Here is a 24096-nt window from a genome sequence, read left to right as displayed (position 1 = left end):
TGCATGCCACCTAAACCGCGCGCATCTTCCTGAAACAAATTAAGCGCTCGGAAAACCGAACTTTGTCTCCAAACAACTGGGCAGACGGAGCGTATGCAGTGAGATCGTTCACGTGTATAAAAATAATGTACTTTGATTTGATATTTTAAGAATTGCAGAAGCTCCTGGTTTCACTGGAAGTCGCTTCACGGAAGGCATCCACCACCCTTAGACCCAGGGACTGCAGCGTTTTCGTTGCACTTACCCACGCAAAACGCAAACAATTTCTTTTGGTAGCTTTGTCTTCTTTCGAAGGGCGGAGTTCAGAAGGTAAAGCTCGCAGTGTATCAAAGCGACTAATGTCGCATCACGCTGTTATTCTGTCTAATTATACCCATTGTTTAGAGGAACACGGACGTACACACAGACATCTTTTAAGCATAGAAGCCATTTCTCCATCCAAACTGAAGATATCGAGAGGTCTGTCCCATTGCGTTTCGAAGCACCAGAATGGGAGCACGGCGAAGTTCTGGAGCAAGAAGTGCACTGAATGGACCCACACCAGCAATCTATCTCTCTCTCTCTCTTCTGTGGCCACGATTTGTCCAGAACGTTGAACAGTATTGCTCCCTATAGCTACAGGTTTGATCCAAAACATCACAACCTACCTCAGAAGCTGAGACGTCTCACACGAAGAACAGTGTGCGTTGCCCGAGGCAGTGTCCACCCGGCGTTCAGAGCGCTATCGTTCGTCCCCTCGTGCGCTCAGAATCCCGCTCACGCGGAGAGGTGACCTGTCATGGCATTCCTTCACCACGGGGTTCACATTAAGTGGAGCTCTTGCGTCAGGACGCGGCATTTACCCCCATCCGCTAAAAGCTTTCTCCCTCTGCCTGCTCTTCCACCGTCACCAGGACGTGACGTCTGGCGGGACGTCACATCCGGAAGGGCGCGTCCAGCGCCGCTAGCCCATCCGCGTCCGATCTGCATCCGCTCTTTGACCGATATACACAATTGTGTGCCGCGCCGACGCGATGACGCGCAGGCACCATACCGCACTGGCCGACACAATAAGAGTCGTGGAATTTGCGTGAAAGAACCGTTGTCAGGAAGCTAGTTCTTCACCGTGTGACAAACTAATGGTGGTGTCAATGGTTGGTCCGGTCTATAGAGACACTGTCCTGGTCAATGGTGACGCTTGTCGCCCAACGCGGATGCCTTTCAAAGCCGGAGCTGTTCAACTGTGGTCGTGTGCACGCCCATTCGCCTCATGACACAGAAGACCTTGCCTCTAACGGCAATGGAATCTTCTCAGCGTATATGCTTTGTGTGCCAATTCTCGAAAAGCTCAATTACGAGTGAGAACTTGATTAACTTTTCTCTAGCCGGCCCTGGAAGCTACGCGTGCGCGCTTTTGACAGCGTCCGGACTCAACCAATTCATAATGTCCAATGCCAGCAGTGTATTAAAGAATAACCAAACAACAAGGCTAGTGCTCGAGCGTTAACGATCTGTTATATGTTATAGCATAACTATAACGCGCCACGACGTGCAATGATTTCCATCGCGGAGTTCATTTAATGTTTCGGTTCACAGCTCTAGTATGCGATCAGTGTCGTTGGCGTGGCACCTGGCAATCCCGCATCGCCGACCGTTTCCCCAGTTCTTCCGGACACTTGTACGCTTCCCAAAACTCTGGCAGTGAGCGCACGGACATCTCGCACCTGTGGCGCATGCGCAGTAGGGACGGTGTCGGCTCTAGCAGAGGATGGCTGCAGAACTGAACGCAGAACACCTGGAAAAAGTTCCTGTCGAACGAGACGAGACCTGATTCTTCGATGTCATAACAATGATGTTTCCGTTGCTTGTACGCTTGATAGGCAAGGCGAAGCGACTTGACCTGCCTAAAGAGCTCGACAGCTTGGGTCTCCGAAACGAAGCTCACTCTGTCTTGAATAAACGGCGAGCAAATGTGGGTGTCTGTAAGTTCGTGCGGCAGTGCGACGAGCAGCTCCCGCACGAAGCGAGCAAGTAGAATCGCGTAGTTAGAGACTTTCCTGGATATATCCGAAGAAAATTGTGGTACAGAAAGGAAGTTCTGGCTGCCTATCACAATGGCGCGGAGTTTCTCGATGTAGCTGAAAGAGCCGATCCACTGCATGCGAGCCAGCATGCGTGAGTTTGGTGGCCACCTGGACTTGTTCAGAGCACGTTCCCTTGCCTCCTGACGTGTTGCGATGAACATATTTTCGATGTAACTTTGCGTGTGTTCCGCGTCACTCTCTACAAGAAAATCACCGACGTTCACAGGCTCGACGAATACGACGTCTATGTTATTAAGCTGTTCGCGTATTCTTTCTTTGGCAGAGGCATCAATCGTGGCACTGTCGTTCAAGCAGTCCATTAGGTACTCCCTGGATTCTTCGAGCAGTTCCGACACCGTCGTGTTGTGCACGTGCTCTCGCAGGGCCGTCGCTTCCAGATTAGCGTAGTGCATGGGAAACAGCCTGCTAAGCACCTCGGTGCACGACACATGTACCCAACCAACTCTCTGCTCTACCTCGGCGTAGCGCTCGTAGAATTCGTAGCGTATCGCTTGCGAAGTGACCAGGACAAGAAGGTACATGGACAAGACTGCAGAATCCGTTCTCACCACTGCCGAAAAGGCGTCGCGAATTCTGCCGATACTCTCGATAACTACTTTCGTTGCAAGCGACACCTCGCTGTCCAAGGAGAAGGCCCGGTTTACAGATGACGCCCACATTTCGTGTGGTACTCCTTCCATGTCAAGTTGCTCCAGAGGCAGCGTCGTTTCAACTTTGCTAGCCATCTTGGTGGCCTCGTGAACCGTTCCGTCTAGCTTGACCAGCTCGCGAAGGAGTTCGTAGCGGGCTGCAGCAGCTTTATCGAAGGCGACAACCATGGTTTCGAAGTAGGAGTAGAGCTTGTCGAGGCTGTACACGGCAGCCGATATGTTGCGCACAACTTTTCCCACTGTCATACGCAGTGGCATCGAGCGGGCTTCAAAGGTCAAGGCGAAGAACGAGTGAAGCCTGTAGAGCAGCGAAAACTCAACCAGCCGGGGCAGCATACCGGCTAGAGTCGAGTTTCTCCAGGTCTCTAGTCGGACGTTGAGAGCGCGCAGCACTTCGTCGGCGACCGAGTCCAGCGACTTGCGCGCGGCGAAGTGCTCGACGCAGCCGTTGTAGACTGAGGCCATGGAGGCGATCACGGTGTCTTGTCCAACTTTCTGCGTGAACCATGGCAAAGAGCGTTGTAACAGATGCACGAAGCACGCCAAAGTACCAGCATTAAGAACCGCACGAATAGCCTGCTGAACATTGATACTACCAGAACGATATACTGCTGAAGGCTGGCAAAGGAGTTGGCTTTGTGTAGGCATTCTGACACTCGCATTTTCGCATTCACGACTGTGGGACATAGTGAACGGAGGCACGAAAGAGTGGGAGTGAAAGAAGCAATAAGGAAAAGGTAGTGAAGTTAGCCAAGCATGAAATGATTTTATTAGGCGAAGCAGCTGATTTTATTAAAAATTTACCATTTTCTATATTTAAAAAAAATGAATAGACGCGTCCATTTTGGTGGGGTCGGTCCTATGTTTTCAGTTTGTTACCAATGCGGAGTATTAAACACAGCTGGCAAGCCGCTCGGTATTTTGTTTTGTGCCAGCGCTTCTTTCCTCAAAAATTGATGAACCTGTTCTCGTCCGATATCCTTTCTCTCTCTCTCTCTCTCTCTCTCTCTCTCTCTGTGTGTGTTTCTTTTATTTTTTTTTTTTATGATTTGCCGCAAGGCGTATGAAGTTTTTCTAAACATGAACAAAATGGGCATAAAATAAACGCATGTAGCGATGTGTGATGCAGGTACTGCGGCAATGAATTATCACATTTGTTTTGCACCTGCTACTCGATACCCGTATCCGTCTAGAGCACACCAGCGCCGTATTTGGCTGCGCGAATGCTTGTCACGAGCACTGCAAATCAATCGACAAGGACTGCGACTAGGGACTGAGTTAAGGCAAACCATATCGCTTACTTGGGTCGAAGCGGATTCGATACGGGGTCACGAAACTAGAAAATTTGAAAGTGTGGGCCGATATCAGCTTGCCAACTTGACATTTCATTATAATTAAAAACTGAGCTAGTTGGAACGCATTCATCTTGTGGTTCGTGCAGCGCTCACCAGAAACCACACCAAATATTCATTTGTCGATCCAAGAGAACATAAAATAGAATGATGATGATGATTTAAAAAGAAAATGATGATGACAATGGATCTAGCTGCAACCTTCCTGTATTCTCGTTTTGAAGCATCACCCTTATACCTCTTTGCTGAGCAATTCGAGCAGGTAGGCGACCGTGGCAGCCTTCGCGTAGACGCGCTGGTCGTCCACGAAAGACGAGAAGCGGTCCGGCGCTCCTGTCCAGCTGCCACACACGTAGTCGTAGAAGTCGACGCACGGCTCGAACTGCGCGCTCACCAGGTCGCGCATCTCGGAGTCGATGAGTGCGCAGCCTTCGGAATGACACGTGGCGACGTAGCGAGTCGCCCTGCGCCGCGCCGCCCACGACTTGGCGAAGGTCGACGCGGAAAGCAGCACCGCGGCTGCGCAGAGTGCAACCACGGCGGGACACCTGTACTGGACGGTTCCCGTTCCTTTGCCGACATCACTCGGGACGTCATGGCGTTCGGACTCCGCTGGATAAGAAAAATTTAAGGGGCTCCCTACGTGGATGAACGCGAAAGCATTGCGACCACGTCAGCAGAAGCGCAGCCACGTCCGACGGCACCACTGACGGAGTCACGTGACTCGAGCGGCCACGTCAGCAGAATTAAGCGCCGCGACGTGACCAACGGTGTTCGTCACAAGGTGCGCACAACGCAAGGTCGTGGGTTGGACTCCTACCAAAGGTCCTGGGTTCGAGTGCTATAATTAACGCTATATCTTATTTAAGTGTGTCTTAATTACCTTCGCCTTAACACCGAAGGTCGTGGGTTCGACTCCCAGCAAATGACGAGGGTTCGTAGCCTTTTCGGACATCGCGGTCACGTCAACGCCGACAACTACGCCGGACTTTCCACCTAAAGCCATATAATGCTTTCGCATTAAAAGTGTGGTGGACCGTGGAAGCGGCGACGCTGACTCTGATGGCCGCTCTCTCTTTCAGTATATCGAAGAGTTGCTATAACATTTGATTAGTAACTTAGTGTCACGTCATGTTGCTGAACTCTTAGTAATGAGCAGATAGGAACATTTCATTGCACAGCGTTAGAAGATATTAACTCCGGCAGCGTTGGTGGCTTTCGGTATAGCTTACGTGAGGTTATTGGCCAGCTGCCTGCTCGCAAGTTCACGTACGTACTAAGTGGCGCCTGCGATTAAAAAGGTGTTCCACATCCACTGCACTGTCCACTATTTGCTCTGGCTAACATTACCAGGGTCAGATACTCTACACGTATACGCAAATATCCAACAATGTGGACGTGAGAGGAGCAGTCGCCGAAGAACGTCCCACGCTCAATGCGGAGGATGTGGGTTCGGCTCCCACCGACGACAAGCTGTTCTTTCGTCCACTTTCACTACGCTTTACTTTATGAATTCTAGATTGTAATTAAAATAGAAACTAATTTCCTCTATGCTTTCATTGGCCTTATTGTCTATTGACTTCATATTGTTCAACCTCGTAGCGTATACTGGGCGCGTGTTGGCATTATATATTATCATCAGCCTGTATTTATGTCCACTGCAGGATGAAGGCCTCTCCCTGCGATCTCCAATTACCCCTGTCTTTCGCTAGCCGATTCCAACTTGCACCTGCAGATTTCCTAAATTCATCACACCACCTAGTTTTCTGCCGTCCGCGACTGCACTTCCCTTCTCTTGGTATCCATTCTCTAACTCTAATAGTCCACCGGTTATTCATCCTCCGCATTACATGGCCTGCCCAGCTCCATTTTTTCTCTTAATGTCGTATAATCTGTCTCTGTGTGTGTGTGTGTGTGTGTGTGTGTGTGTGTGTGTGTGTGTGTGTGTGTGTGTGTGTGTGTGTGTGTGTGTGTGTGTGTGTGTGTGTGTGTGTGTGTGTGTGTGTGTGTGTGTGTGTGTGTGTGTGTTACACCTACACTGCAGGGAGATTACTCTCTCGCTAGTTTGGCTCTGGGTCACGGTTCAATGGCCATTGCTGTTGCTCCGTGTCCACTCACGTTTAGCTGGAGCCGACTGGACCTGTACAGCGTGAGTGGCGTCTTCGGGCTTGAGCTCCGCTGATGCGGCCACGTCGCTTACCTCCAAGATGACCGGCAGGCTCTTGCTCTTAGCTCTGAGCAACAGGCGCGTACCGTAGCCTCTGCCGGGAGGCTCTGAGAAACGCCTTCTCCTGCCGGTGAATTCGGAGCGGGAAAACTCAGTTCAGTTATGCCGTAAAATATTTTTTTAAGCGAAGCTTTATAGGCTCACAAGTGTCGGCGGTGGTGGTGGCGGCGGCGGTGTCACGCTGAAAAGTGGGCCGATGCTGGCCATAGTGCAGAAAGGGTCCAAGCTCAATGGCACATACTAGGGACAGTAAAGAAAGAGGGAAAGAGAGAGAGGAAAAGGAAGAAAGAGAGGAAGAAACAGAAAGAAAGAGAGAGACAGAAACAGAAAGAAAGAGAGAGACAGAAACAGAAAGAAATAGAGAGAATAAGAAAGATTGCGTGAGAGAAGGAGAGAGAGATAAAAGAGAGACAGAAAGAGAGAAGAGAAAGAAGAGAGAGAGAAACAAAGAAACAGACATAGAGAGAAAGAGAGAAGGAAAGAGAGAGAGAGAAACAAAGAGAAAAGAATCACGAAGGTCAGATACACACACGGCAAGCTTAATTCGCTTACCCCCATTTTTTCGGCAGTGGACGGGCTGGTGAATTTTTTTTTTTTTTTGAACAGCAAATAAAAAAAAATTAGGGGCAGCTTCACACTAAGTGGTGCGAAGATTGGGCAAACGGCGAAGCTGGTGGCCCTTCCCTAGCTTTAACTTTGCTTTTCTTTCCTTAACTTGGTTTGGCTTGGCTGGTTCTTAGATAAACTTCTCTAACTGCAGACCATTCTGGGTGACGAGGCCGGCGCGAAATGCAGCATGTCGCATCTCGACGCCGGCTACAGCCGGGGCACGCCGACGAACGCCGGATACGTCGGCCGCGCCTAGCGCTGTGGCGAGGGTAACCTGGGAAAAATTGGTAACCTCGCCTAGTGATGACGTCACGTGCGTTGCATAGCAACGCCGCGCACCAGCTGTGCGAGGCGTTGCTAGGCGACTCGCGGTGACGTCATCGCCACTACGCGGCCTCACCAAGAGCTTAAACAGCTCCGCAGTTAAAAAAGAGCATTCGCTCAAACACTCAGTAGACACACACCAAGAACGGCGCCAGCTAAGAGCAAGCCTTTACTGGCCCGCAATGTTTCTATGTGGAATCCGAGTTCCTTCTTCGTTAACCCTGTAATCCCAAATACAGTTTCACATCAAGCAAAATTAGAACTCCGAGTCACTGTCATTGTTTCTATAGCTTTTCTTTGCTGACCCCACCCATCTTCCTGAACCTTCTTATACTTATTTGGCCTCGGAGCTGTTCCAACGTGAAATAAGTTGGGTACGGGCGTTCTGCCTCTTATATACACATCAACAAAAGGTGTGACCTAGGCGAATAATGAACTAAATAAATAAACACGCGTTCTCGTCGGCCAAGCAGAGGAAGAGTAGCCCGATATAGACCAGTGGAGTTCACCATTAGTTCGAGCTAATTTACGAAGAATGAAAGACGAAGGAAGAAAAAGCCGGCAGATCCCACGCCCTATGGGAATCGATGTTATGCGAAGCAGTGTGCGGGGAGCCTACCAAGTTAACGAAACGACCATGAGAGCACCAAGACGTAGGCGGCTGTTTCATGACCTAAATGACACGCATGTCATCACAGTTATGTCATGAGTCCTCAGGAGTCCCTTTAGTTACGACTAAGAGACCTTCAGGCAAAAAGCCTTAGTCATGCTCATGACTATGACTTCGACCATCAACCTTTAGCCTTTTCCTTCACTTAGTATCACATCCGAACCCATTCGATTGGTTTTTTAGTGTTAATCTTTTTTCGCTGAGTCATTGTCATTTTTGCTGAGTCATGGTCATGACTATGGCTTCTACCATCATCCTTTAGTGTTTCCTTATCTTAGGACCCACGTCAGAACCTATTTCAGTGGTTTTTCAGTGTTAATCTTTTTTGCTGAGTCGTTGTCATTTTTGCTGAGTCATGCTCATCACTATGGCTTCAACCAATCCTTTAGTGTTTCCTTCACTTAGTACCCACGTCCGAACCCATTTCAATGGTTCTTGAGTGATGTTTTTTCGCTGGGTCACTGTCATTTTAGGCGGCTGTTTCATGACCTACATGACACGTATGGCATGATATTCATGTCATCACATATCATTTATGTTCGCCATACACTGTTGTCATACTATGCCAATTTGGGTACCTACCAAGTTAACGAAAGGACCACGAGAGCACCAAGACGTAGGCAGCTGCTTCATGACCTATACATGACACACATGTCATGATATTCATGCCATGACCTATGATTTATGTTCATCATACACTCTTGTCGTACTATGGCAATTTTTGGTAAATACCAAGTTAATGAAACGACCATGAGAGCACCAAGACGTAGGTTGCTAGATAGACACTATCAAAGTGGCAAATGTTCGCCACTTCGCATTTAAAAAACAAGAAAGGAAGTCAAAGAGACACTAAATAGAAAAGTTGTTTGAGATATATAAGTAAATTACACTTCCAGAATATCAATACAGCCATTTTTTATGTTGAGAAGAAGCTTTCTAAGCGAGAAAAAATAAACACAACAACAACAAACCGGTGGCCATGCTGGTGGCGACGCTGCCTTGAAGTTTCCGCACCAGCTCGCCTTGACGTCATAGATTTTTACGCCGTCATCTCTAGCCTACTTAATTTTTTGTATCGGTAAAATATTGACTACATTGTGTTCTGATAGAGCAAAAGACTGTATTCAGCAAGTTTGAAAAGCTTCTCACCATCAACATCATCAGCCTATATTTATGTCTACTGCAGCACGAAGGCCTCTCCCTGCGATCTCCAATTACCCCTGTCTTGCGCTAGCTGATTCCAACATGCGCCTGCAAGTTTCCTAACTTCATCACCATACCAAGTTTTCTGCCGTCCTCGACTGCGCTTCCCTTCTCTCGGTATCCATTCTGTAACTCTAATGGTGCACCGGTTATCCATCCTACGCATTACGTAGCCTGCCCAGCTCCATTTTTTTTTCTCTTAATGTCAGCTAGAATATCGGCTATCCCCGTTTGCTCTCTGATCTACACCGCTCTCTTCCCGTCTCTTAACGTTAGGCCTAACATTTTTCGTTCCATCGCTCTTTGTGCGGTCCTTAACTTGCTTCTAATGAGCTTCTAATGAGCTAAGACGACCCAAATATGCAAAAAATTGTAATCCGTGACGTCACACTGACATACCGGCACTGCAATTTCGGCGCGAAATCCGAAAAAAAAAAAGTTCGGCGTTGATTTTCTCTTCTAATAAGCAACCTACCATCGCCAAATTAACGAAAATATAGCTTTGAAATATTACTTTATTTGTCTAAACTGCTTTGGTGTTTCTCCTTAGTGTCCCTTTAATAAAGGACGAGGTTGAAGAACGAATAAAGCAGGCAATAAGGAAAAAAAGAAAAGAGAACAAAGTAAGTATAGCAGTAGCGCACCCAGGATCTCTGCCAGGGGGGAAGGGGGGGGGGGGGGTTGACAGTTTGCCAATACCATCTAAACAGCACTAATTTCGATTTCTGCACGGGAAATTGTCAAAAAAAAAATGCGCTTTTTGCGAGTGTGCAGACGATTGCGCGTCTTACATCTTAGTTGCAGTACTCAAATGCGTAAGGAAAGAAAAGGGGTTAAACAAAAGAGGGGGGGGGGTTACGTCGGCCTCAGGGGGGGGGGGGTTCCAACCCTCGAATCCCCCCCCCCCCCCGGTCGGTGCGCCACTGAAGTATAGCAAGGAAGAAAGAAGGAAGCAACAAAGAAGGAAGGAATAAAGAAGGAAGGAATAAAGGAACAGTTAAATGAGTTCTTGACACATGTTTTCGATGTTGTAGAATCTTACTAGAAGAACCGCAGGGTTGCCATATATATATATAGTAAACGTCTCTCTCTCTCTACCACACGCTTCGTGCACGTAAAAGAACGATACTTAGCAAGCAAAATTGTACATAAACACTTGTAAGATAATTTGACACGAAAGTCGGTCTCCGAATGCGGACCCGGCATCATCACGTCATGACACTGCATAAAATCTGCTCACGTAGAAAAAAGGCCAGATATGATGTTGTTGCTCACGAAAATAATAATAATACGCAAGAGTTTGCGCGCTTCTAGTGGCGGCGCTCGCGCGTCGCAGCCGTAGCAATGGCGGAAACGGAGCGAGCAAATGTATCGTTACGTAATGACGCACCCACTCCATGGGTACCGAAAGCGAATCTATACTCGAAAAAAAAAGAAGAAAGTTTGCACCCCTTGGAGCGTAGCTTGTCCCCAAACAATAATTGTCATCCGTCTTGATTACGTTTCCTTCCTTGAAAACTGTGCACTCGCTACTTTCCTGTGAAGAATGCTATAGCATGCTAATAACGTGCACGCCGTTCTTGATCAGCAAGTACAGGGCACGCAGCGTTAAAAAAAAAAAAAAAGGCAAGTACGCAAGCTTCATGATGATTATTCTTTGGGGACAAGACAGATAAGCCGCAAACGATGTAAGCTTTTCTTAGAGTGTAGTTCCTGCAGAAAGAACTACTATAGTAAATTATTTGGGGAGTTCCGCCTCTTGCCAGTATTTATTTCGAGGGAACGAATGAAGAAGGAAGGAAGCGAAGCAAATGCACTGAGAGCGCTCGTCACCTCCTACGTGAATCCCGCGCGCCTTTCCCGCTGGCCGACGTGATGCCCAGGCGGGCGCACGCCATCGACGAAGAACGCCAGCTGGTGGTCTCGGAGGGGGCTGTGGCTGTGGTGAGCGACTTGGTTCCTCGGCGAAGCTGGCACAGCAGCAGGCTGCGGTCATCGCCTTCGTCCCAGCCTCTCGATCCATTCCACGGGCAGAGCGCGGATCGCGCCCGGAGTCCGTCGCGACTGACTGGAATCTCACCGCGTGCCGCAGCGCCGTCTTCACTGGCCTCCATAGAGTTGCTCTTTCAGGGCTATCCAAAATCAAGAAGGGGGCTGACAGGTGGATTAGCACACTGCGGTATAAAGGCTGTGAACAGGGAGAAGGTGCCCCAGAAAGACTGGCCAACGTTTTGATAGGAGGGCTTATCTTCATCAAAGACGGCCTTGTCGCAGGTTAGCTTTAACAGGTTAGTAGAGTGACGTCACGTGCGGTCGTTGTCGGTGGCGGCTGGCTGTAATTGGAGAGACCAGACGTGACGTCGCTCTACTAACCTGTTAAAACTAACCTGCTAAAACTAACCTGCCGAGGCTGACAAGGCCGCCTTTGACGAAGATAGGTCCGAGCTCCTATCGAAACGTTGGCCAGCCTTTCTGGGCACCCTTATGCCTGTTCACAGCCTTTATACCGTGCACAGTCTTTCAGGGCTACACATTCACGGCACGTACAGGCACCGTCAGAATGAACAATAGCACAAAAAACAGATTTCTAGCGGCCGGTTTAACTTGTACAAATTGTTTGCACACTGTTCTGGAAAGAATGCTCATTAAGCTGTAAATTCAAGGCAGCCCATCCAGAAATCACAAGCACCCCCTGAAGTAGAATCGAAAAAAGCGCTTAAGGCGTGTTCTGGTTACGTATGACAGTGGCTCTGGGTCGCGAGGATGTGCGGAAACTAGCTGTCAGCAGCGGTTGAACAAGGGATGCAACCGTGATGAAGTCAAGTGCCCTTGTAGAAACGTTGACTCTAGACTCGTACATCCCTTGTTCAACTATTGTTAATTCCGTAGCCCAGGACTCCCTTAGGCTAAGAGCTAGAAGCGTCCCTTGTTTCTCCACTGCCGATCTCTTCTCAGTCACCAAACACCAATCCTCTTGTGAACCTGTATCCTGTTTCGATGTCAGCCTCTTTGGTGCAAGAAAAGTTGTGCAGAGACTCCAGCCTGTTCCCGTGCGCAGTGTATTCTAAACTATTGCGTTTAAGGACGAGGTTGCAGGGTGCTGTCCTTGTAACTGTTGCCCCGACAGCGATGCGGCGTGTACCCAAAGGTGGTGGTACCAAGGGACCTCCTTGGATGACACTGACGAGCATTCGCCTGGGAATCGCGAAGCAACTCATTTCTCACAGCTTACCTGGTTAGTCTTGTTTTGCTGTGTCCTTGACGATGATGATGGCCTCAAAGACAGTGACGCATACCCACTAACAGGGATTGTTCGAGAATCGGACGGCGCAGGCAAAATGCATTATTAGGTTTTAAAAGCTGAGTAAACGCAACCAAGAAGAAAATGGTGTGAGCTGTCAGACGCGGATGAAATAACGTGTGCGCCTAAATTTGAGAGATAGAGAGAGAGAGAAAAAAAAAAGTAGCAGTGTCGCCTGAAAGGCGCAAAGCATCGATTGCGATAGCAAATTAGTAGAGAGCTATAAGAAGCAAGGACAGTAGTTTAATTGGCCGTATAAAGTTGTAAACATTCGCTTACTAACTAAATAGACAAGCACGGTGTCATGCGCGCACAGGTAAACATGAACACATCTCGCTCGATGACCGTGGAAACTCGCTGTGAAAAGGCCGGAGGGAGAAAGCGCGCCATCAGCAGCGGGCAAATTGACCTTCGTGCTATCTCTCGTATCGCTTCAACCCGAACTAAACGTCGAAAGCAGAGCGCATACGAAACTATCGGCACTCGGCGCATGCACTTTGTCGCAATCGCAGATCGCTTCGAAGATACGGCGCGGCCGCGCTCTGAGTGAGCAGCAGCCGAGGAGCAGAACTAGAGTTGGTTCTTTATTCTATGGCCTCGCCCCCGTGCCTCGCGCGCGCGAAAGACGACAGCGCACTTCCGTACTGCCTTCCTCCCTCGCGTTCGCTACATTGAGCCGCGCTTGCCGGCACTCCTCGTACGCTTTCACTCGCACACAGAGCGTACGGCGCGCGGCGATTTTATCGCCGTTGGACTAATATGGAACCTCACGGCGACGGCGACGACAACGGCAGAAATGCGCTTGGACTGTCCACATAATAGCTACCGCAATAAAGCGAGTCACTGATCTACGCATGTCCACTTAGTATGAGCCTTGCAACTAGCATAAGGTCCGTGAAGTTTGCCCGACATCAGTGGCAAAATGCAATTATTAGTATTACTTTTTTGCATTGTTGACTTCATGGTACAGCTTAGAGTGCGCTTTGCCGCACTAATTTAAGAACTTACTGTAAAGGAACCAAATACCGATCAAAGCATATCTCCAGGCCTTTCGCTGTGCCAAAACGTCTCAATTGCGAAAAAAAAAAAAAAAAAACTCGTAGTTCGTGACAATGGCGGTCTACACTGGTCTAGTAATGCTCTTCGGTGCCCCCTCCCCAAGTTTCATAGGCACGAGCGAAGCAGTTTGCTCTAGAGAGAGCTTTCGGCGGTGCGCCCGGTGTCATAGTAACGGCAACCCGTTTCAAAGGGAAAGGCGGCACTTTATCATTATCGCATACTGCCTCAGCGATTTGATTACCCCTTCTGCCCTGCTAATGTGCGATCAGCTGTCGGAAATCCGACCATGCTCGCCGAAACACTGTGCTCCATTCACAGTGAAAACTGTGGAACGGTAACGGTCTTGCATCAGTTAGCTAGTTAGTCAAAGTGAGTTAAGGCGCAAAAAAGCCATGAGGACACTAGAAGACACTGAAATTGGACACACAGAGTGCTCTAGCATCCTCGTGGCATAACTTTTGCACCTTACTCGCTTCAGCAAGATGAACCAACATGACGCTGTCGCAACCATCGTGACCCTTGAGTGCACTTCTGCGGTACGGTGAACCCGCACAGCAATGATTTGCCGAAGGTTCCGTTCTTGACACCATCAAATTCCGCCATATTGTCAAATTCGCGATCTTGCCAGCTCGAATTGACCCACAGGCATAGGTCGGCATGACACACTCAACCAGTACACCGACCCGACTCGTATACTCTCCACAGGCGAGAGATAAGAGCACTAGTGAGTGACATGGGGTTGGAGTGCACATGAGTATGAATAGGAGTGAACGCCAGTTACATGGGTAGGAACGGCAGTCGAGTACGAGTGCACTTAAGTGTGGTTGTGAGCGACTGTCGTCAAGTGTACCGAGTGGATGCGAGTACACGTATGTGAGGAAGTGCGAGCAGACGAGTATGAGCATCAGTGGGTGCCAGTACGTGTGAATGGAAGCGACTATGAACGCGAGTGAATGTTGGCCCAAGAGGGCACGAACACAAACGTGAGTGAGTGCCGACAAGTGTGAGCGAGTATGTAGCCCTGAAAAATATTGCCGTGTACGATCGAGTATCCACTTATTCTGCCGACCTATGCCTGCAGGGCCACCAGGGCTTCTCTGATTGGCCAAAACGGCACCATTGCAGAGTTCAACAATATGGAGGCATTTTGCAATGTCCAGAAAAGCACCCCTGCTTTCAGGGTACGCCATTTACACGAGCACCGTCGCATGCACGTGCAAGATTGCAGCTGACTCAAGTTGACGCCGCTGCTGCAGACAAAATACACACACATACATGGACGCATGTAACAGGTTTTTATTATCATTTTTCTCAAATACTAGGCAAATGTGCCAGGCACCTGTCGCAAGGTTCTTTATATCTCTGCGTTTCCGTGAGCCGTCTCTACCGGCAGACACAGCGTTATATTATGCCATACACAACATGATATTACACACACACACACACACTCACAACAAACACACAAGACGCATGAAACGGTTGCGAGCCCTTGTCGACGAAAGCCCAACATCATAAAGAAGTTAATCATCTGGCATTATCGGACAGGTTAGGGAAGGAATAAAAAAATTAAAAAAAACAAGGTTGGTTGTGGGGTTGAGAAAACAGGTGAAAACAAACAATAGTAGCTCTGTAAGGGAAGACCCCCGTCGTCTCAGACTCGTGTGGTTTTGTACTTTCGTTGACGATGTTTCAACACATGTGCCGCCACTCGGGGCAGTAAAACAATCAAGCGCAGGTGTCGCAGAGCTGACGTGTGGCCCCTTCGCTGCAAGTATGTAGGCAGCAAAACTAGCCTGCAAGTGGTAATACCGTCGTTGCAGCCCAAACACGATGTTGATGCTCGGACTGAAGAAAAAAGGAAAAGGAAATGCCCCGTGAATGTGGTCCTGACGTCAACCAGGTCCTGTGTCCAAAGCTCCCGAGGCAGCATCAAGTGCAAGCAAGCTTGGTCCAGGTAATGAGCGACTGCGCAAGACTTTTTTGCTTCAGATGGAGGCACTGGCTACGGAACTAACTCTGTCTGAGGATAAGCATAACATTCATGCCCCCAGGGTTTAGATTGCACTGCTTTTTGTGATCCGGCACAATCAAATGGCAAACTTCCCACATTCAGCACGGAAATTGTCACAACATTCCCGAATTGTAAAACAAATAATAATGTCGACGGCATTCTGCTTTGTACACACATAAAGCTGCTGGCTTGGCAGCTATTAACGGGCTTAATAGCAAATGGCAACCAGCATGAGTGATAACAGACACAGACGCTGTCACAACTTTTAAAAGCACAAGGCTCATGTCATGCGCTGCTAAATGATAGATTGAGTGCAACAATGGTAATAATTGGCAGCGTTTGAAATCCAAATCAAGTTATAGGGCTCAACATTTCAAAAGCATTTTGATGTGCACCTAAATTTAAGCACAGGAGCGTTTTATCATTCCACCCACATCAAAATACTGCCACCGTTGCCAAGAACCGAACCTGTTCTCAATGTTCTCTAAAGCATTTTTTTTTTTGCACTTTGATTCCGCTACAACTGACACGGTTGGGACGCAGACCCACAGTGCCTGACATGAGACATGTGCCCTTCAAGGCTTCAAGAAGCCACAACTTGGTCGTCGCAAATGATCTCGCAATAAAATATTGAGGACGCAATGCGTCGTCACACCAAGCTTTAGTATTCAATTGTTCTGGCCTGTAAAAGGCCACGATTGTTCTTATAACAAGACATAATGCCTCACCACAAATGCCTAGAGCACACGAAACACACAACTCGACAAGTGTCCTTTCCACTGCTGTCAGCGACACTTAGCACCAATAGCCAACACAGCGGTGCAGGTGCTGACAAAGCATCAAGCACCTTTCTACAGTGATCAGCAGCACAGCTGATAAAGAGCCGAGCACCAGATATGCAAATGGGTTATTCACAGATGGATGTTTATGAGAAAGAATTGATGTGATAACTGCCGAGAACAGCAGCTTGGGAGAACTTGCGCTAATATAACCTTTATGAAGTGACACCAGGAGAAAGAGAATTACTGAAGCAGGCCAGACTCGTAGATTACTTATACAGAACTCTGCATTTCTTTGGCAAAAAGATTGCTCATTAGCGAAATTCGTTCACACAATTCACTGTGTAAACTGCAATATCGGTGATGTCGTAACGAACCGAAACTTATATAACAAGTGCAATAAGAATAAAGGATATAGGAAAAATAAACGCGAGTTTTCTATGTAATTTTTTTTTTATATACCAAGGAAACGTACTTGGCACATTAGAAAATGAAGCAACTTCGAAAAACAGGAGTCGGCATCACTTTTAGATTTCAGAAGCTGCTCCAACTGATGTCACATATTTTAGTGAAAATCAACTGATGCAACTTAACTTTAGAATAACGACAGACTTTGTTCAATATCAAAAGAAGAATATAAAAAAATATAAAGATAACACTGAAAACAATTCATTTTTCTATGGAAAAGAATCTAAAACCACAGAACATCGAGATCTGCAGTGTCTTCCCCATTGTTGTTTCTGTGCAAAAGAAATGGAGAAGTTGATTTTCGATATTGATTTTATGGGCAGTAATCTTGTTTTTTTTAGTGAGACACCTAGGGAGTTTTGAAGGAGTAATGCACGAGTCTAGCTAGGTTCACAGTTTGCTTTAGAATAAAAGGATATATTGAGTAGAGTACAACATGATGCTTCGGGCATAGAATTTAATGCAAGGATTACTAGAAGGATATCTGGCACCAGTATCAAGGCAGCATCAATTACTGCTGCTCAACCAGCTTGTGTGTGATACGCCAAATTTCTTCCAAGACAACTTGTAACAGAGTTAGCTACAAACATTCTTGCAGGTTGTCGTAGTAACGTAGAAGCTAAATAAACTATCATCTCATGTTCTTCATTGGGCAATAATGCAATTAACTCACCATCTAACCACCAATGTGTGAATTTCTGCGGAAATCCCGAGAGATTGTTTAGGGAGTATGACAAATTACCTATGCCAAACATTCGTGCTATGGCATTGACCAGATCCTGTGGCACGTACACACTAAGTGTCTGATAAAGCGAATAGGCTCTCTAACTTATAACAAAACAAACCTATAAGAGGCCAAAAGTGCTGTTCATAGCTAACTGATTTACTACATTACAGCCACCGTTTATTGATTGATCGACTGTGCTTAAGGTAGTAAAGCAACACCGGGGATATGATAAAGGCTAAACTAAAAGGCTTCGACTGCTCTAAGGCCTTTAAAAAGCACTGACACTTAAGTACGTCAAGCGCTTGCACATTCATTCTCCATTAAAGGGGCCCTGAACCACCCTTCGGGCTTGGTAAAATAACATAGTCCTCGGGTAGCATACACTGTTGTGAACATCTCAGCCAAGTTCTGCTGTCGTACGCGGTCCGTGGAGCTCGCAAGCGGAACGTGAAGTCACCTTTTTCTCAAACACTCTCGTTTCAAAAGACCCTATCATCCTCGCTCTTTTCTGTGCTTTATTTCGTAATAAAGCACACTCCAATACACGGCTGCTATTGGTCGCTGTGGTCGGCTACACCGTGGCCGCCGCGAGGTGCCACCACGAGTCCAGTGCGCATTGCGGCTCACTGAGGACAACCACGTTTAGCTTATGTTTAGTGCTTCGTAGGCACCAAAATCAGAAGTCCAAAATGAAATTTGAACTGCATGCCACGGTGACGCTTCCGAGGCGGAGCGTTGTGGCCTTGCCCCACTCCACCGTAGCCTTCGCAGTGCAAGTCATTGAAGAAGAAAGGGGAGCACAGCGGAGGCCGTGTTTGATTGCCGATAACTCCGCTTCTGCTGAACGCATTGAAGTACTTTTTGCAGCTAAGTGATTATGAAATAGCCTGTTTTCACTTCAAATGTTTTTCGACTTCGATAAAAAGTGGTTCAGGGCCCTTTTAAAACACAGCTGTTGAAGTCAGGAATAAATCCTATAAAACTGAGCTGAGTCACCATCTCACCCACGCCGGCTGAATAACTGCAATGCCAGAAAACTTCTACTAAAGTTTGCATTAAAACTCTGTGGTATGAGGTAACCCTTAGAAACTCGCAGAGAAGTCTTCCAACTTCTGAATGATGCCACACTCTAACCATCATGACATTTTCCAAGTTCACATAAAAAAAAGCGGGGCATTCACCCGCAAGAATGCAAACATTTTCTTCAAAATCCATGGGTGCTCCACTGTACAGCTTGAGAGGTTTTCTGGGCAACGCACTGTAGCAAAACATATTGCACAATAACAATGAACACTGCAAAGAATTTAAACCACGCCAAAGAAGGGAGAACATAATAGACAAGTTTCACGAGCTCCACGCCTGTACACTTCTTTTGAAAAGTTCAAGAAGGAAAGAAACTTTTGTACAAACCTAAAATGTCGCCATAGCTTGTGACATTAAATGTAGAGCATGAAAAAAAAAATGTACAAGCTCAGCAAAACGTAAAAAAAGGGGACACAGGCTATCCTTGTGTTTGGCACAACTAAAGAGCTCTCCTCTACTAGGCAAGTCATAAGAGTGACTACCAAGTTTCATTTTTTCTTTGCCCCAACACAAACAATGACCTAAGCAACACTTTCTGCATTCAAACAAACTTTGTCCACTGCAGTATGCAGGCCTGGAGACACACTTCGGCAACAACTGGATTGCCTCCAGAAATGCAAAAATTGCGCACGGCAGATTGGTAGACAAAACTGTGATGCACACTTCTGAACGAAAAGGCCAACATAAGCCGCCTTTTTTCCCTTCTCGCACATGCATGAGGTGAGCTCACCAGGCTGGTTGTGATGGTGAATGACTATGACAATGAGCTGACACGAGCCCTCGAAGCGATTTTCCTTCCTTCCATGTCGTCAAAACATCCTTGTCCCTGAATAGCTATAATATTTAACGAAAATGCTTCGCGTCTCTTCCCCACCACAGCTCAAAACTGTGCTTAAATGTCATTGCTGTCCTGAGAGGCGAGCTTGCAACGTTAAAAAGCACTCCCGCTCATGACTAGAGTGTCAGATATAAAGAACCACCCCATACGTTTCCCCTGAGAGGGTTACCAGGCTGTCACAGAGGGCGGACGATATATGACAGGTGTAAAAACCAGAGAGAGAGAGGCAAAGACAATCCAACAAGGCAAGTTACCGGCACGCCCCCAGGACCTTCTGGTGGCGGCGGCCGCGACAGCGTAACGAGAAACACCTTCGCACACAGCAGCCGCAAGATCTGCAAGCTGCCAGCAGCAGCCCTAAATCAGCATCCAAAACTTCAGGCCTTCCTAAAGGCCTTCACACGAATCACACCGAGCAGTCCACCTGAGAGGATGACTCAGGTTTGACACCTGGTACAAAGCTGACCGCCGAAGTCCTTGAATTGACGGCATCTACTGTAGTGGGCAGCATAACGTAACCGTTTGTCTTTGCTGCCGATGTTGGCGGAGGTAGTGCACTGTCATCCACATCTACCTCGCTGTCTCCGGGTGCAGAACGCCCCCAGTCGAAAGCAGCCACATGCGTCACATAGTCCCCGGCTGCTCCTTGAGTTTCACCTGGAGACACTGAAGGCAGAGGAACATATCCGTTGGATGCAATCCGTGGCTCACTTGTCAGGTCGAGCGGAGGTGGCTTTGTCGCGGGCACAACAGTGGCAGCTACATATCCAGGTGTCTGTCCCGCTGTGCGCTGTGGTGACTGATGAGCTTCCACAAGTTCATCAGCACCGGGCCCAGAGGCACTTGAAAACGAAAAGTCCTCGAGTGAAGCGTTGTTACTGTTGTCGTCCCCAACAATGGCCATGTCGTCAGACGAAGAGTCAATGTCGCGGAAGTTTTCGTGGGGAATGGACTCTTCAGCAGGCACTGTCGTTGTGGGCGGTGCAGCCTGGTGGACCCCAACTACATCCTGAAGTGGCACATATCCCGACGTATCTGGCCTGGTCAATGGTTTCGGAGGCTGGATGCTGAACTTGGAGTATCCTTGTCCCGACTGTGGCTCGACCGCGGTCGGCTGGGTCTTCATGGCTTGCCCCACAGTGACGTATCCGCTGGGTGGTGGCTTCGGAAAGAATGGCAAAGGCGTGCTCTTCAGGTTTGGCAGCAATCTTGGCTGCTCCAGAGCCAGTCCGACAGTGACGTCCGTGCTGGGAAACACGTGACCCGGTTGTTGGCGAAGTGCGAGCTGGGAGTAGGGAAGTGCTGGTGGCCCATCTTGCCTCCTGGTGTTGGGAGAGGACCTACATGCAGTGTAAGGTGCCACCGACACATCCTCGCTGCTTCTTGCCAACCCAAACTTGCTATATGGCGGGAGGGGTTCCACGGGTTCTGGAACATTCTCAGGTCCCTCGAACAGCGATGGCTCACTTGTAGCCAGAGCCTGACTCTGCAGTAATGGTGCCTGCGTATCCGGGGTCGCCCCAAGTTTGCTGTAGGATGGCTGTGACGAGTCCGAAGATGGAATCACAATGGGAGGTGTCACTTCAGTGTCGAGTCCAGAATCCTGGCTCTCGCGAACCCTGTCTTCATCGAGCTTGGGAAGATTGGGCCGGCACCGCGCGAGCGGAGTGTGGTTTCCACCAAGAAGGAGACAGTCGGGGGAGGGAGGTGCTGCCGGGTCACTCTCGGCACCGGAGTCGCATGACGAGGTGGCACCCGTGCGCGCCGTGCTGGCGGACACGACGCTGTCCTGGCCGTTAGTGCTGCCACCGCTGCTGTCACCACTGGGGTTGCGGCCAAAGGTGTCTGCACGCCGAGTCTTTTTGTACAGCAACTGGAACAAATAGTTTACCATGAATTGAGAACTGCATGCTGTTTATTTGAAGTGGGTTTGCGCGTACACTCCTGTGTAATGCGTTTCCAAGCCCCCTTACTGTACTGTAAAATTTCCAGGGCTCCTCAACCTCCCGAAATTGGTAATACCAACAGGACCCTATCAACAATTCTCGACACTCGTAAAGTGGCTTTAAAACTTTTATCAAACACTATTACTCAATCCTTGATAACCCAAGCTCAGATAAATCAAACAGCATCTTGTAAAGCTTTAACTATACTGAACACATCCGTGCTGTGGTTACTCACCACCGCTACATTTACATAATCTACTTCTAGCAATGTGACGCAGGATGCGGGAACATGCTAAAATGGTGGCATAATCAACGGGAACATAATACATGAGTCAGTGGGCTGTTTAAGTTGAGACCGCGAAAATGTAACAACGAACTATCAATGCGATTCTACTGTACAGCTAGACTGTAGTAGCCTCGTGACGAAGTGGAAACATGATAATGTTGACGTGGCCAAAGCAAACAAATGAAAGATATCACAAGGAAATGTGATGCGCCAGGCAAGATTGCAGGGCAGTACGTGTGCACACTGTTTACCTTTCATCTTCAACAGCACCACTTACGATACGGACAAACAAAAAATTGCCCGAGGTTTAACTCTTGTAAACGTAGTTATCACGAGCGAAGGGTCTGTTTGGCTTGGTTTTGCAACGACTATGCACACAGTGTTTCATTAATGCATGCTTCTGCGCTTGGTAAGCTTCTCTATAACGTGCTAATCTGGCCTCCGGAGCTTTACTACGGTGTTTCGGAAGCCAACTTTGCCTTTGCTTGAGATTTCGCAGCCTGCTGTCTAGCTTTGTCTACTGGATGATTGGATTTAGCCCCTGTCACTTGCGCTGAAGTGCACGCACAGCCGGCCCAGTGGCGCACCATCCATGGTGAAACTGAGCGAACAAGCGCCGGCGAAGCAGCCATTAAACCCTCGGCAAGTCACTAGTATCACAGCGGCGAAGCTCCGAGCAACGCAGCTGCAACGCCTCTCCGCAGCGGATCAAGTTGTGTGACGTTACACCTGCCACACTTCTGGAGAGGCGGCTTCGTGCTCTGGCAGCTCAAGGTCATTGTGACGCAATGAATGACCTTGCGAGTGATTGTGTAATAAAGCTTTCGCTCTAGGAGAACACAACACGTCTGTGTTTTTGTGCTTGTCATCGTTGTAAGTGGTGCTATTGATGAAGATCTCTACCAACTTGCCGAATTTGAAATCCTTATAACAGTGTTTACCTCTTCAGTTGAAGAGCTGCTGCCCTGAGAACGCCCCGAGTCATGACGTTTCTTAGGACCAGCGTTGTCAGCGGCAGAAAAGCAGCCCATCCGGCCATAGGCAATGTGCGGACTCCGGTTGCTTTCGCTTGTCTTCCCGGCAGAACCATTCTTGCTGTTCTTGTAGCTGTGCATCTGGTTCTGCGGCACAGACAGATGCGGAATAAATGTACAGTTTAACACGGATTTAATGAACAGGCTTATTATGCTAAAACAATAACCTGACATATCAGGTAATTTGATACCATGTAGGCATGTAGTCGGCCAGTCTTTTGCTGTTGACAAGGTGTTTCACGTGACTTTGACTGTGGCATTACTCACAGGCATCTCCCCCGTGTGACCCATTGCACTAGCCATCAGTGAAGTGCATTGTTGATACCAGATTTGTGTCCTTGCCATCCCCTCCATCCCCACACTAGAGTGTACTAGAATGGGGGAGTGGGTCCGTTGTTGAAATTACGGTGGCGCTGCCGTCACCTTATCCTGAAGCTCCGGCCAATAAACGTTGGCTCCGGCTGTTTCGGCAGCGCCCATTGGCTGAGGTGAGCTCACGAGCTGAGTAGCTGTTGTCTGCTCGATGTGGCTCGACGCACCGTCGTTGTTGCTTCGTTTGCATTCTTTCTGTCGCTATTTTTCCATTTTATTTACTACAGATCGGCGGGGAATAATATCAGTTTTGCCGCGATCGAGTATCAAAACTAGATGCCACAGGTGAAATGTACGTCAAAGCTTCATGCAGCTGCGGTAGGGTCTCCAACGCAAGAAGCGTCTGGCCGGCGCATGGGGCTGCTCATTCAGACGAAGACAATGGTGGCGCCACCAACTTTTCAATCAAAAGAGCCTCAGCGAGGACCCTGCGAGGGACCCACTCCCCCAGTCTAGTACACTCTACCCATACACTGCCAGATATGCCTTGGTCAGCAGCCACACAGCATGCATTTAGCAAGTATCACACTACGAAAGCTTCCATGCAGTTGCACCAACGCTAATACACATGTGCAGTGAAATTTGTTCCAACTGTACAAGCATATTGCCTCCAATGTTTATGGTAGTGACAACATGTACGAAAATGTCAGTGAAATTCGAGAGATAAAAACCTGGATGCTCTCCAGGCATTCCAAAGTTCACTGTGGCATCCGAGATTGTTAGGAAAGTCCCATTGGCCCAACTTTGACTCTACGCTAAAAGTTGGGACACTGCCCAGTACGGTGAGATATCTCATAGATATTTGGTCATGAACAACATCGCCGTCATTTACTCGTCACCCATACCCTTGCTCTCATTGGCAAAGAAGTGACACTGAGCTTTGCAAAATTTGGGCACATAGCTAAAAGCAAGTTGACTTGGCACAAAATATTGATCATTTTGTTGCTGAGTTGCCTTTACAACACCAAAGCTCCTGACAAACAGTACCTTCCGTTAAAATGGCACAGTCTTTAACAAAAGTACTACAGTATAGACCACTTATAACGTAACCACTTATAGTGTACGACCGGATA

The 24096-nt window shown here is 48.1% G+C and overlaps 2 protein-coding genes across 5 annotated transcripts in view; both read right to left on the bottom strand.

The window, feature by feature from the left end:
• Positions 1-1212: 1212 nt before the first annotated feature.
• On the bottom strand, positions 1213-11233 carry LOC119432738 (uncharacterized). The gene is made up of 4 exons (XM_037699895.2): positions 10953-11233; positions 6205-6377; positions 4325-4698; positions 1213-3517 (listed from the first exon to the last, which is right to left on the bottom strand). Exons 1-4 carry the CDS (start codon positions 11231-11233, stop codon positions 1589-1591), a joined length of 2757 nt encoding a protein of 918 aa, XP_037555823.2. The 3' UTR covers positions 1213-1588.
• A 3524-nt stretch (positions 11234-14757) lies between these two features.
• LOC119433494 (uncharacterized) overlaps positions 14758-24096 on the bottom strand; it is a 236057-nt gene continuing 226718 nt past the window's right edge. For all 4 annotated transcript variants that reach the window (XM_049659433.1, XM_049659434.1, XM_037700730.2 and 1 more), the window contains 2 exons: positions 22559-22738; positions 14758-21258 (listed from right to left, as the gene is read on the bottom strand). In XM_049659433.1, the coding sequence (XP_049515390.1) occupies positions 19792-21258; positions 22559-22738 (1647 nt within the window). In that variant the 3' untranslated portion in view covers positions 14758-19791. The remainder of the gene's footprint in view (positions 21259-22558; positions 22739-24096) is intronic.

Source organism: Dermacentor silvarum, chromosome 11 (genome assembly GCF_013339745.2).
Source record: "Dermacentor silvarum isolate Dsil-2018 chromosome 11, BIME_Dsil_1.4, whole genome shotgun sequence".
In the NCBI taxonomy this organism is placed as follows: Eukaryota; Metazoa; Arthropoda; class Arachnida; order Ixodida; family Ixodidae; genus Dermacentor; species Dermacentor silvarum.
The sequence above is the reverse complement of the archived record's forward strand: the minus strand, read 5'-3'. Positions and strand labels throughout refer to the sequence as shown.